The 15,125-nt window shown below is 49.3% G+C and overlaps 1 protein-coding gene across 1 annotated transcript in view; it reads right to left on the bottom strand.

Annotated features, from left to right (window-relative positions):
* Positions 1 to 536: 536 nt before the first annotated feature.
* Positions 537 to 15,125, bottom strand: part of LOC308497129 (uncharacterized protein C14orf132 homolog) — a 41,099-nt gene continuing 26,510 nt past the window's right edge. The window contains exon 2 of the mRNA XM_081047393.1: positions 537 to 2,157. Coding sequence (XP_080903519.1) covers positions 1,933 to 2,157 — 225 coding nt within the window. The 3' untranslated portion in view covers positions 537 to 1,932. The remainder of the gene's footprint in view (positions 2,158 to 15,125) is intronic.

The following is a 15,125-nucleotide window of genomic DNA, read 5'->3' as shown; positions in this document are numbered from 1 at the left end:
CTCTGACCTCCCCCGTCAGCTCTCTAAGAAAGACCTTGCTCATGGGGCTGACATGGGGACTTGACAGAAAGGAGACTGCTGGGATGACGGGCACACGACAGCTGACTAGCCAGCCCAGCCCTCAGGCGGGTCCTGCAGAGAGCAGGGCCATCGGGGATTTCAGAAGCAATCCAGGAAGAAGGCCCCACATCCCTTCTCCCTCTCTGCAATAGCACACCAGCTCTCTGCGCTCCTGACCTCCACTTGGGCTGAAGCATTTGTGGGCTGCAGTGACAGATGTGACCAATAAGAGCTGGTGGCCCTCTGCCGGAGCTGTCTGGAGGTCAGGCTGGTAATCCTGTTATCGCAGCAGCTCAGTGCCAGCCTCCCAGAGGCAACTGGCTGCCCCTGGACAATTAAAATGTCCCTTTGCCTGTCACCAAGAACACATTTCTCCTGAGACCACAGTGCCAAATTCATTCTTTTTGCAATTGTTCCCAAACATGCGCAAGAGCTTTTTAACCAGTCTTGCAAGTTTCTCAACCACAGAGAGGGACTTTGTGCCATTTATTTTCTTTTGTATGGCGCAGGGAGAAAGCAAGGGGAGAGGCACCCCCCCGCCTGTAGGCAAGTGAGTCCTCTTATACCCAGTCTTGTCACACAGGCAGGCTGCCTCTGGAAGGGGGTTCCTGTGCAATAGCCTTTCCTAAGGTCTGAAGTGAGCCCTTTCCCATATTGTTCCCCTACCATGTCCTGTCTGCTCTGGTCTTTATGTGGGGGCTTCCTTGTTTGCCAGGCCCCCTAAGAATGTAAGGAAACTGACTCGGGCAGAGCTCATTCACACCTGCAAGAAAGAGAGTGCGTGGTAGCCACGCCGAGTTTAAAATGTAGGTATCTGAATGCCCTGCCCACCTTGCACACAGTTCAGGACCCTCTGATTACTCTCCCTGAAGGCAGCTGAGAAGGCAGGAATCTTCTAGAAAGAGGGCTGAGAGAGAGCCCTGAGCTGAGTCAGGAAACGTCCCTTCTGACCCGGTCCCTTCATTAACATGCCTGGCGAGCACAGGCCAGCCAGCCTCCTCTCCTGCCCATCCATCAGATGCTTAAGTGGACACGAGCCTTATTCATCCCTGAAATTCGTGATTGCTCAGACAACAAAGAGCATCCTTCATGTGAGTGACCTGAAGAGTCAAGTGCTTGGCAGATCTAATTTTAAAGGCTCCTTCTCCTCTTTTTAAAAAGAAGAGAAAGTCCGTCCAGCAGATAACACCCCGCCCCCCCCACTACCCCAGAAATCCTGCCATGTCACCAGTAATCTTCTCATTCTTGGGTTTCCTGACGCTTTGGGGTCTCCTAAGGGGCCAGCTGTCTGGTGACAAAGGCGCTATTTCCAGTTCAAACGAGGAATGTCCCATAGCCCTTCGAGTGACGGCCACCAATATCCCAAGGGGCTGAATGAGATTGGGATGGGAACACCCGGTTCTGAGGGTGCTCTGGGGGGCACCCAGCACTCCATACAAGGTAAGTCTGCATGAAAACAAGACACAGGAAATGATTATTTACACCCAGCAAGCCATCCCCAGCCGTGTCAGTATCTTGCACCTAACTCACTCCCTTGGGTCTTTGTCTTATTCTTGGAAAGCAGTTTCGAGAATTGCCCCCTCTGCTTCTCCAAGGCCTTGCCCGCCAGGCCTCCGGGGGCTGGGAACTCACGCCTCCACGTTTTCTGGATCCGCCTGACTACGGCATGGGATAGTTGAAGTCAGGGCTGCTTGGGGAGGTTCCAGACGCATGGTCGCAGCCCCTGGAGAGGCCGTGTGCTCACCCGAAGTCCTGCTTCTAGAACGTGGGCGCAGCCCAAGACCCACAGCGACGGCGCCCCATGCAAACCAAGCCTCATCCCCCGTGAGCCCCACGCAGGGCAGGCCGTCCTGAGCTCCTGGAGACCGTCGCTCAGAAGGTGAAGGCGTACACCACACCCACCACCACAATGTTCCCCAGCGTCGCTATGATGGCGATCCACAGCAAGACGGCGTCGTTGGAGGACCGCGGAGGCTCCTCGGGCTGGCCCTGGCCGTTGGAGGCCGCGTGGACGTTGGTGGAGGAGTTAAAGAGGGAGTACTCGGTGCTGAAGTCCTCATTGGGCGAGTCCATGAAGGCTCCTCCCATCATGGGCAGCTGTGAAGAACGAGAGGGAGAATTAGCCAGGGTCCTGGGGGCTTGGGAGGAACGGCCATCCAGAGGGACACCTGCGTGGTGAAGCCACCGCCTGCGAAGATACAACATCTAATGGGACTTTGCGTTTGCTTTTCTATAATCGTCAGTATGTATTTTAATCTACAAAAATTAGTATTCATAGCAACCTTTGGAGGCAGACACCCACACCCATTTTGCAGATGGAAGCATTAAGGCACAGAGCAGCTGGGCATCTCATCCAACAACCAGCTGGCAACTCCTTGGGACTTTCAGACGCCCCCCCCCCCATGTCAGACCCCTCCATGACAGCATGGGTTGTAAAATGCCTTCAGTTTTCTTCTAATTTTAAGAGTAATATATGCTCAGCCTGGAACGTTAAGAAAATATAAAAGAGGATAAAGAAAAAAGTGAGAATCATAATCCCACCACTTTGGGATTATTTTTCCTTTGAATCTCTTTTCCGTGTGTGTGTGTGTGTGTGTGTGTGTGTGTGAGAGAGAGAAAGAGAGAGAGAGAGAGAGAGAGAGAGAGAGAGAGAGACCGAGATCATGAGAGAAACCACAAGAGCGACAGAACACGTTTAAACGTGGTTTTAGATTCCTGTATAAAAAGTCCACTAACATACCATTTTAACAGTAGTATAATATTCTATCATAAATACAAGCCATAATGTAACCGTTTCCCCTAGAATTGGAGATTTAGGAATTTCAATTTGTCGTGTTATAAGTAATGCACAGATGGTCATCCTTGTACATACATTTGGGTGTGCGTTCATGCATTTTTATTTACTGGGGCAGACTCTCAGATACAGGACTTCCGGGTCTATGGCAGGAACATTTCAGAGCTTCTCGTACATAGGCACACAGTCCCCAGAAGAGAGACTAGAATGAAGGAACGGAGGCTGAAACCAGCTTGGAAGCAGGTGGTGAGAGAAGCATCTGGAAGGTCCCTTGGAATGGCCCTCCAGCCAGCCCCTGTCTACTTTTAAGCCACTTTTGGAGATGTCCTCCACGTGGCAACTGGGTCTTCTCACGCCAGTGTGCAGGGAGGCTCTCACTGGCCCCTGAGAATGGAATCCTTGGATGAGAGCAGAGTTGGGGGGTACAATCCCTAACATCAAACACTGAAAGGGCTGTCATGCAGAGAAGAGTGTGGCTCACGGAGGCAGAACAAGAAAATAAGATTCCTCTTGCTGAGTTCGTAACAGTCAGAACGACATGGGTGGGGTAGGGGTGGGGGGAGGCAGCCTCGTCTCCCCATCAGATCACGTCAAGATCAGAAAAACACTTGTTGGCTTGTTGAAGAGGGGGCACCAGGACATAGTGGACCCATGCCCAATGTTGAAGGTCAATGTTATCTATAAGGGCTGTGCTTCCTGACCACAACTTCCAGGAAGGCAGGGACTTCCCTTTTTCCCACATTATCCCCAGTGCCTAGAACAGCGAAGACACTCAAAAAATATTTGGTGAATGAATGAATGAATTCTAGGACCACAAGCTAGGAACCTTGGGCATGATGAGATTTGGCCCCAGCGCTAAGACGTCCTCGGTATGCTATCTGGGGCCATTTCTTAATCTCCCCGAGGCTCAGGTTTCTCATTTAAAAATGGGGAAATTAATATAAATTTCCTTATAGAAGGAAGCTGTGGAAGGCTCTCACATCACGGGGAAAATATTTTCTCGGGAGAAAAGACAAACCACAAAATAAACGCAGATACCATTCCTGAAATTAAAACCACGTCTACAAAATAATCCTATGCATTATTCCTGGATCCACATATATGTAAGTAAAGGTATAAACACGAATAGTGTATATATAAGGCAGGTTCAGATAGCGGCTGCCTCTGAGAAAGAGGGGCATGGGGGATAAAGGAGCCTGCTTTTGTCTGTAAGAGTTTACTGTAAGAAAAGATGAGCAAACATGATGAAATACTTAAAAAATGATCTATTCTGGTCAGCGGGCATATGGTATTTTAAACTTTATAACCTTAAGAACAATGCTTCAAACACTAGCGTGCATGGCACACGAGAGGGTGATCACCACTGTGGGGCCAACCACTCTCGGAAGCCAGGAAGGTGCCCCCACCCACAGGGTCCCGTCTCTCAGTGCGGGGGTCACCACGTAGCACATGGTCGCCAAGTGCTGTGTGGAGGGGTTTAGGAGGGCACAGCTGTCATGGACACTGGGGCACTGTCCCCTGGGGGCCATGCAGTCCCCACCCAACTCCCCATAGTACAGCTGCTCAGAAGACAGGGGCGGCCTCCTGGTCCCCAGCTGTTCCTGCTGAGGAGACAGAGGTTATGTAAGTCTTCCCTAAGCTGGGCCTTTCCCGAGAAAGAAACAGAAAATGCTTTCAAAAGGAAATCTTCAAAGCACGGTAACCAGCGTGTGGCTCGGGCACTTCCCTGAATAATGACCACCCTTCAGCGGAGGGCAAACAACGGAGAATGGGCTTTTGAGAGAAAACAAGGGAGAATGGACTTTTGTTGGAGAGGCTGGGCGAACGGGCCTGCTGGCCACGCTCGGGTCCCCACTGGACCCTCCTCCCTTACAAGGCCACCGGCAGGGCCTGGCGGCCACAACTAGAATTTGATGCTCGTGGGGTGTGGATTTTAAAGTTAAATTTCTACAGGAGTCAAAACATTTGTCCTGTTCTCTCCATGTCTGTGGAGCCAGGAGACTGGGGTTCTGGCCCCACTGGAGCCCTGCCTCCTCCTCTGAACCTCACTTACTGGGGGGCAGCTCAGAAGCATGGTCGCCAAGGTCACGCTCAGTGCTCCAAAGGCCATGCCAGATCCTGAGAAGGTCAGCGTCAGTTACAGATGGCCCTAAGGTGGAAGCCGGGGGGATTCTCAGATAAACCCTTAGATAAAATCCTCAAGAGGAAAAAGAGGACACCAGTTAAATCTGAATTGCAGATCAACAACAGCAAAATCCTTTCTTTTTTTTTTGGTATAAGTATATCCCACATACTGCATTGGACACAATTGTAGTAAAAAAATATAATGATAGTAAAAAATTATCTGACATTCAAGTTTAACTGGGCGTCCTATATTTTTATTTGCTAAATCTGGCAATTCTATGTGTGGCCAACCCGAGAAATCGCTGCAATTTCAGAATTTGTACAGTGACCACGCCCTCAGTTTTGTCTTTTCTGAGCATGCCATCTGTGGCTCAGGCTCTCTGGGTGACCTAGTTCATCGGAAAATTCCAGTGCCACTCCAGCCAGCTTACAAACATTATAAAGTAATTCCTATCATCAGTAAATTCTCACAAGATCTCTGTGGTTCAAATATAAAGGCTGGGTGGATGCGGAAGGCCATCCTTCCATTCATTATTCACTTGACAAATGCTGAAGGCCCACTCTACACCAGGAGGTGGATAGACCTAAGGATGGCAAAGGTAACCTGTGACCTCTGACCTTGAAGTGCTCAACATTCAAAAACAATACTCAAACGCACCATCATAAAATGGCATTACATGCACTTTAACAGAGATAAGAACAAAGCAATTGGATCTCACGTGTGAAGCAGGATGGCTTGGGGTTCATCACTTGGGCTGAAGAATCGGGTATGAGGCTGGACCCCCATTCGTTACTTCCTGACTATGTGACATGGGCAAGTGACTGGCCCTCTCTGGGCCTCCATTTCCTTATCTATAAAAAGAGGATAATAGTGGGAACCCCCGATAGGGTGCTGTCGGGGTGAAACGTGCTCATGAGCCTGAAACACACAGCGCCTGGCTGTAAATCTCAATGCACATGAGCCACAACTGTGAGTATTATCATTACTGACATGCAGGGTGGCCCGGGGGGGCCCAGGGCGGAGCCAGGCCTACTGCCCTCTCAAAGCCTCACCCTAGTGGAACTCTTGATTTTCTCCATTTTCCACTTTTGGATCTGGTTAATTTTAAGTGAATTCCACTGGTAACATGAGAAGAGAAATGGAAGGCCCCCTGCAAGATAAATGGTGATCCTCTGACAGTGTGTTCTGAAGGAGAGGGTTGAAGACCCATCAGGGCAGAAGCAGCAGGGAGAGAAAAGGCGGCCTGAGTTTTCATTTCCCACCTCTGTAATCTTACTAATCAGCACAGACTCCCAGGAGCCCCAGGTGGGGACGGTGGTGCAGCACGCTGGCAAGGTCACGGCCCTGACCTGGGGACAGGAGGAACCATGGGGCCGAGAACATGCAGAAGATGTGCTTGTCCCCCCACCCAGGAGGACCAGCAGTCCTGGCTCCAGGCCGCCCTGTGCCTGCAGGACAGGGCCACTTCTGCTGGCTGTATTTCCCGTCTAAACAATGAGAATTCCAGCCCCAGACTCAGGGGATCCTTATGCCAAAGTGAAGATACAATGAAAAGGCTTCTAGTCTCAGCCAAGAACAAGTAAGCCCATTACAGAGTACAGCTAGGAACTCTGGAGGAGACACAAACGGAGGCCCTGAGAATCCGTCGAGAGTAGGCAGCAGCAGGTGGCTTGGAGGGAGGAAAAACACCTGAAGACACACGTTTCTCCTTCATTAGCGCCCAACTCCCACAGCAAAAGCCGAGGAGAAACCCCCTCTTCCTAGGCAGAGAACTGAGAAGAGGGGCTCCTGGAGTGGGAGAGTTTGAGGGGATCCCCAATTTCTTTCTTTTTGTTTCTTGTCTCTCCAGCCCCACCCCAGGCCCAGCCTCAATTGCTGGTCTGCGCTTCTGTGGCAGGGATGGTGGCGGTAGGGGCACGTGTCCCTAAAACACAAGAGAAAACCCTTCTCTCAGGCCAGAGGAGCTGAGAAAAGGGGCCCCGTGGTCAGAAGAGTGTGGGGAGTTCCCCTTGTCTTTTCTTTCTCTTTTCTCTCCTTTGCCCAGCGGGCATCTGGCAGTGCAGAGCTGTGTGACAGCACAGGAGGAAGAAGTTGACAGAAACACTGAATTTCTAGCCAGAGGGTTAGGGAAGAAGGCCCCTGGGAGCCAAAGAGTGTCCCAGGGGAAGAAAGCTGACGAAGGGGATGGCCTATTCTGTATCCGAACCCGCATACCTTCTGGGCTTGCCCCAGGGGTGCATGCACAGAAGCGATCCAAAGACACAGTAGTGAAGCCTCTGAGAATGGAATTAAGCTGCAAACCCAAGTCCAGACCCAGCCCTGAGAGGCGGATGTGAGCCGACCCAGCACTGCCAAGCTTACAGTCAGAAGTGACATTGGGACCCCTGGTTACAGAGGGCGAGGCAGCAATCTTCTGAAAAAAGAAATCTCCAAATGTTTTCATTGGCAAATTCTGCCAAATACGTAAGGAAGAACAATACCAATTCTACACGGTCTCTTCCACAAAATAGAAGACACTTTCCAACTCATGTTATGGAACACTTCCCAAATCATGTTAATGACGCCAGCGTTTCCCTGCCTGCACCATCAAAAATGTGACGAGGAAACAGATCAATATCCTAATTGAACAGAGACGCAAAGTAGACACAGATATTAGCAAACAGAATCCATCAATATGAAGAAAGGATAATGCAAGGCCGGCCCAACATGCAAAGATCAATGAGCATAATTCACTCCAGCGAAGTAACAAGAAAACAAAACATAATCATCTCAACAGTGCAGAAAAGGCATTTGACAAAACCAAACATCCATTCATGATAAAAACGCGTCTCAAACTAAAAACAGAAGAGAACTCCCTAAATCTGATAAAGAACGTTTACAAAAACAACAAACAAAAAGCCTGGAGCTAACATCATACTTAAAATATGAAAAAACATCTATGGTATCTCTCTATTCAAACAATATACAATTGGAATTCAGAAAATCCCAATTATAAGAGCACCCCAGAAGCCCAAAACACTAAGTATAAATCTAACAAAATATGTGTGTGATCTGAGTGCTAAAAACAAGATATTGATCAAACAAAACAAAGAATATCTAAATAATGAGAAATATTATGGTCATGAACTGGAAGATTCGATACTGTTGTCAATTCTTCCCCAATTAATGTCTAGATTCAGCACAATCCCAATCAAACTCCTAGCAGGAAGTTTTGTAGATACAGGCGAGCTGACCCAATATATGCAAAGACAAAGGACCAAGTGTAGCCAAAAGTTTTGAAAAAGAAAAACAAGGTCCATGAGCTCACAACATTTCAAGACTTACTATTAATATGAGGCTACAGTTATCAAGACAGTGTAGTGTTGGCAAAGGAATGGACACGTAGATCAATAGAACAGAGGGTATAGAAACACGATTCACATAAACGTGGTCAATTGATTTTATAAAAAATTGTCGGTGGAGGCCAGGAACGCTGCTCCCCATCTACACCTCCTGGCAACACAGAATTCTCCAGCCCCAAATGTCAATAGTGTGCAGGTTGAGAAAGCCTGATTTCTACAAAGGTCGAAAACAGGCCAAACTAATATCTTGTGTCCAATCAGGATACTAGTTGCCCCTGGGGAAGGGGGTGAAGTCTGGGAAGGGGCCTGAGGGGCTTTCGGGCCGGGATTGGGGGTGCAGCTGGCTATGTTCCAATCTGGGTTCTGGTTACATGGGCACTTACTTGGAAGAAATGTATCCAGCTGTACATTTTCCTGTACGTTTATTATCCTTTGCAAGTTGTCCTTTGAGAAGAGGGAGGGAAAGGTGAGGCTCGCATAGGAATCTTGAATTTGACTCCAAGGACTTTGGAGATGGACCCTCTACTCAGACTGTTCACACTGCACAGATGTCACTTTCCCGTTCAGCACACCAGGGAGCGCCTGTGCCTGCAGAGCAGGCCACCAGGGCCAGCAGTGACCTGTACTTGTTTAGTTGCCTGCCAGAGACCCTGCTTCCCCAGGACACCTTCCGTTTGGATCTTCACAACTGCCAGTGGCACCTTCATTAATGTCTTCAACCAAATGGATGCAGAAACTGCCTCCAGAAAGGGTTCAGGAGTTCGCCAAGGTCAGTTCCTCAGGTGGAAAAGGGCAGTGTGGGAAGTGGTGTGAGAGTGTGTGTGTGTGTGTGTGTATGTGTGTGCGCGTGTGTGACAGAGAAAGAGAGAAAATATACATGCAGAAGAGAACTCATGTGCACAGGTGAGTGAAACTTTGCGATCTACACACCAGTTCAAACTCAGATTCTGGGACTATCGATGACATGCTTTAAGTGACTCCTTGTCGCTGAGGCCTTGCGTTTCTACAAGCATGGTTTGCGTTTTATCTGCCGAGGACTTCCTCAGGGCACAAGACCGGAGAGAGGCTCATAAGAGCAGAGGAGAGTGTGGACATGACAGGTAACCAGCTTCAGAGGGAAGGTGGGCTGAGTCCAGCCCCGGCAACCCAAGGAAAGGGTGGCCGTCCATGCTTTGGGGGACACTAAAAAGGGACATCACTTATTCAAAAGGTAAACAACTAGGTGAGGTGAAGACTGTAGGATTCCGGGCACGTAAGGGTTAGTCACCAAGGGTAATGCACAATCCATGAAAGACAACCCCAGTGCCCTCCACAGCAGAAAACCTTCCCTTGCCCACCGGAGCCTGCGGCTCACGGCTCCTGGCGCAGCTCCCCCTGCTGGTGTTGAGATCCAGGGGAGCATTTCGGCAAATGCTCCTGTTTAGTACACAGGTAACTCCTGTTCCAAGAGCAGGGCTCTCGGGTGTAGAGTGTTAATTGGAAGCAGGACGGTATCTTGCTCTCAATTTCCTCCTGAGACCTTTGGAAAACGCTGGAAGGAATGCTAATGAGCACAGGTTTGGTGACATCACCTTAACAAGGGGTTTATGCCGAGGGCACCATATAAACTTCCAGGTTGTAAAAAGAAAGGTTGGGTGGCTTCTGCTGGGAACAAGGGACCCCAAAATAAAGCAAGAGCCATCCCTCTAAAAACGATACCCATTTAAGTCCTTTAAGATTTAAGAGAAAGGCAGCATTTCATGGAGCCCAGCTCAACATCAACGCCCTTCGACTCCATCTCATGAGTAATTCATGAAGGCCACGGTTAGATGTTTGGCTCTGAGCCCTGGGCCTTTCAGGCCACTGGAAGAGGCTGAAGTCTTCAAAAGCTGTCCTGCCTGCCCAGGCCAGCTGCCCCAGTTCTATACGGACCACCATGTGCCCCTCTCATGCCATCTGCTTCCTGACCATCCTACACCAGCCCTGTGAGTGAAGGTGCCTCGAAAGCAGGTGGTGTTTCTCCATCTTACAGACAGTAAAACTGAGGCTTCAATAATTTCCAAAGTCCCAGAGCCTGAATTCAAATGGCCTAAGTATTATTGCACCGATGTGGCGCTACTCCAGGAGCCTTATTATGGAATCAGTAATCTCCATTGTGTCCCACTGCTCAGTGCCTGGAACTTAATGTGTCAAAGTTGCTAAGGTGCCAAGGGATGGAAACTTTCTGCAGAAGGCTGATGCTCAGGCTTTTGCTGATGAAAGCCGTGAGCCGCCCACCCCGTACATGTGCTGCTCCTGACGGAGGCGGAAACAAAGGGCTCTAGAGAGTCCCTGCTTTGGTCCCATTTGGAAGCGGTGTTGGCGGGCAGGCTCTTCTGGGAATGCTGACCGTGCCCGCTGGTTTGTACAGCAAGCAACCCCGGCCCCGGGCTTCCGGCATCCTTCAAATGAGCATTACGCATCTGGGAACAGCAAACAGGCTTCTGGACCCCAAAGCCTTCAGGCCTTCTCATTAAGTCGTCCAGCCCCAAGACATTTTGGGATAATGTCCTGCAGACAACTGGCCTTCAAACTTGGCTACATTGTGGAGAGTCCATTATGGAAAAAAGCAGTTCTGCCCTTTCATCAACTTTTACAACATCCAGAGAGCCACCAACCTTGCTGCGTTTTTCTTCTAATATTTGCTGCCTAACAGCAATACTTGCCACTCTTTTTGGCTAATGTTTACACACTGGGGAGTTTTCAGTTAAAGACAATGTGTAGGAAATAACAATCAAAGCTCCTGTTTATTGAGAGCCTGCTCTATGCCAGGCAGGCTGGATACTTTATGGGCACAAGTGCATTTTATCACCAACCACCCTATGAGGTGGGTACCTCCTCCTGCTTGTTTAATAGGAAAGGAAACCCACAACCAGCTCTGTAACCATACTGAGTGGACACCGTCGTGTGCCAGCAAAGAGGAGATACCCTTCATTCCCTCAAACAGGTGGAGGCAGAGGTCATGCCTGCTGCACCCCAAATGTGACAAGCCACAGTGACATCGGGATTGGCCCTGAATGCACACAGAGAACTTTTAGAGCAACGTCTGTTTATTTCGGTGCCTCCCTCAGTAGTCAGGAACCACTGACAGCCGTCTTGCTCAGTAGTGTCTCTCACAGGGGTTGTGGTCCGGGCGGGGCCCAGGGATGGTGACAGCTCATATCAGATTCCCTGCACGGCCCACACTGGCCTTCTCACCTCTCCCTGAACCGGATGTGCCAGGCGTTTTCACCTGCCCACCCTGCTGCTCACACCGCTGTCTCTGCCCCAGGCTCACGGGCCCTCCTCTGCCCGCAGGTCCCCCACCTATGCTCACTGCCTCTCCACTGCGGGCCAAACGGGGATGAGCATTATCTCTCAAGGAGGAGCTGCTCTGAACTGGGTGCCATAACTTCAGTGTCACCTCATTCTCACACCAGCCCAGCACGAGGTGGGTGACTGGGGGCTCAGAGAAGTGAAGTCATTCCCCTGAGCTTGCACAGCTCCTAAGTTAACTGATCAGAAATGAAAATCCAGGTATGCCAACTCCAAACCCTTGTTGTCACCCTCGGCAAACTAATGGCTTTCTCTACTGGGGCCCCATACTAATTAGATCCTACAGCTGACAAAATATTTATTACATTACATTGCATTATATTTATTATATTATTGTATATTATGTTGCATTGCTTTATATTATGTTGACATTACATTTCAGGTAGCTGTGTATTTACATTGTGTCAGGTTACAGTATATTATAGTTAGACGTGTACTAACATTACACTATAGGATATTATGTTACATTTTATTACCTGGTATTATAGTTCGCTGTGTACTTGCCTGCCTTTCTGACACTGTGAGCTCTGTAAGGACACAAGCTGAATCTGATTTCCCTTTGAATCCCAGCGCCTAGCACATCAACTCACAGAGTAGACGCTAAAACATTTTTTATTAAAAAAAATGTTTGCTCAGTTACTTGCTGTACGTTGCACTACTGGATTACACATGTATCACAGAGGGTGCCAAACAACGTATACACATTTTAAGAAAGGAAAAAATACTGTATTAAAATTCTAATGCTCCATATATCCCAATAACAAAAGACAAATACAAGTCGTGTGTACAATTTTTTGGTACCCCTGGTATGTACATGGCAAAGGAGGTGGTCCTATGCTAAGGATATTTCTGGAAAGGCTGAGAGCATTACAGAATTAAGAGGGAAAAGCACAGTCACCACTTCTGAAGCCGTTGCCATAGGAACTCAGCACAACACAGCAGGAGAAAACGCTGTCTGGTCAGATTATATCATCTTGGATTACCAACCCTGGAGGAAGATTGGCCTTCGGGGGACAGAAAGGCCAGAGCTCCCAGGACCCTGTCCTTTACAAGCGTGTCCCTGGTCCACAGTGAGAAGTCGGGGGCCACACTCATTCGTAGAGGAGGCTGGCTGACACCTAAAGGAGAAAGTCAGCTGGGGAGACCACCACTGTCCCTCAGGGCACCTGACAATCCTCTACAGGCCTTGGCTGCCTGCCGGTGGAGGGGCCGCCGGCCGGTGGGGGGGCCGCCGCATCTCTCGGTTGAGACACTCACACCACCTTCACTGGACATCAGCAGCTGAGCAAACACAAAGCAACGGGCTGTCATAAATTAGTACCTATTCTGCCCCAATTAATTTAATAGCCTCTTTGGAGCGATTAAATAGCAGCAGTGGAAGCAAGTGGTTGTCCCAGCGAGCCTGCATCCTCCTCATCACACTAAATCCCCTTTGGCCACCGTCTCAGGGCCTTAGGGTGGTGGGTGGGAAACGTGCTTGTTCAATTTCTCACGCATTCATTGGCTAAACAAGCAGTTACTGCATGCCAGGGGGCTGGGGAAGTCAAAGGTGCAGAGAGGAAGAGGAAGGAGGAGGAGAGGGAGTGAGGGAAGAAGGGAGAGGGGTGGGGAGTACAACTAACAACAGAAATAAAATTAGAAGACAGCAGGGAACGCCACCGCAGAGAGCGCTGCCTCCTGGAGCGAAGGTGGGACGGGCACCGGCACCCCGGCGTCTTCACCTCCTTAGTGGTTCCTTCGGGATCATTTTAAATCTCCTCTCCTCCACACGACAAAATCATTTTCAGTAGCAATAGTGAAACAACAAAAGGCCCGACTCTCCACTGGACGGGCACGTTGAGATGTCCATGGGAACGTTTTTTAATTTTTATTTATTTTTTTAAAGCCAGAATTTATTTCTATTTAAAAATGCTCAAGAGACTTTAAAAAAGCCCAAAGGCCAAAAGACCTCCAGGTTTAACATAAGATCATACTGAGGGGGTGTCTGTTGGGTCCTCCATTCCTAAGGCATCAATTTGACCCCGAAAATTCTCCTACTTGGGTAGCAGTGATTTCCTCTGGCTCCCAGTACCTTTCATAAATGGCCATCAGCTCAGGAATGATGACAAATGTGATACCAGAAATAACCACAAAAGGTCTGCAGATTCTACTTGAACATCTTTTCTGCATTATTCTTCGAAACCAGTCCAATGATCATCAATTTGAGTAGCGGAGATCGTGACGAGTGTCATCTGCAAAGACGTATTAAACGCAGCTCTTCCAGAACAGAAACCAGCAAACACCCATCAAGATGGAACACCCCCACGGAAACATTTTTAAAACGCCAGTCTCCTCCCTCCCCACAAGGAAGATGTACCCCTCCCCCACAGGGATACCTGTGTGAGCAGGAAGAAGGGACAGACATAGGACAAGGCCGGGCATGATTAATGTTCTAGGAAACTTCTGGAAGGTTCGATGAAGAAATGTCCCTTGAGAAGGGTCCCATCAGATACGCAGGGAGGAGCCTGTCAGGCAGAGAAAGGGGTTGTTCCGTCCACTGCTTGCTCAAATTATGAGTCAGCACTTGGTTGCTAGAAACTTCTCGCCATCTTTCGTTGGCTGTGCTGGGTACCATCTCGGAGAGGTGGCTACTGCTGATGCAAGCTCAGGACACGTGCAGCCGCCCTCACAGCTATTTCTGCAAGCCTGACTGGGTCAGAAGCTAGAGAAAGAGTCTTCTCCCCTATCTGTGTCAAAGCCCCTTGCCTGTGCGTGGGAGGGAGAGAACTCAAGTGTGTTGTGAAGAAAACAGGGCAGAGAAGATAAAGGAGGCAGACGCCACGCCACGTGCAGAATCCCTGCCACAGAGCAAGGCCACCAGAGTTGGCCTGAACGGAGGAGTCCCAGGTGGAGAAGTCTAAGTGCCAACAAAGCAGATAACTGGGACGTGACTTTTGTTATTTCTGAAAAAGACCCCACAGTTCCTCGGGTTGAGAGGACTTTTGAAGAAGAAGCTTAATTCCTTTTCATCTGGCACGTCCAGCTGGAGGGCTACCCCTCTTAGTTCTCTGCCCCATCTTCCACTGGGGGCTCACTGAGGGGCAAGGACAGCTGAGACCTTGTTACACAGCTGCTTACCACCTCTCTGCCTCCTGGAGATTCTGTGAGCGTCAGATGACAAGTCTTTTTATGTGATGAAAGTGGTGGTTGTACTGTGTACTGACACCCTCTCGTTTTGTGATTCGGGGCAGGGAGGACCTGAGCTGTCACTTTTGATCCCAAATGTTCTGCCTACAGCAGATACTCAATAAATGCTCGCTAGCTTGTTAGGGCAAACTCAAGTCTGTATTATTCTCCACAGGAAACCTGTCTGTTGGAGAGAAATCATCTCAGAAACAAAGCTGTATTCTTCCCTCAAGTATTGAAGGGCCCCTGAAGGCAGACGAGGCCCAGGGCACCCCAGAGAGGATGTGCTTGATCGCCCAGGAGCAAA

The sequence above is a fragment of the Rhinolophus hipposideros genome (assembly GCF_964194185.1).
Source record: "Rhinolophus hipposideros genome assembly, chromosome: 5".
Classification (NCBI taxonomy): domain Eukaryota; kingdom Metazoa; phylum Chordata; class Mammalia; order Chiroptera; family Rhinolophidae; genus Rhinolophus; species Rhinolophus hipposideros.
Note: the sequence above shows the minus strand (reverse complement) of the source record. Positions and strands in the feature narration are given on the sequence as shown.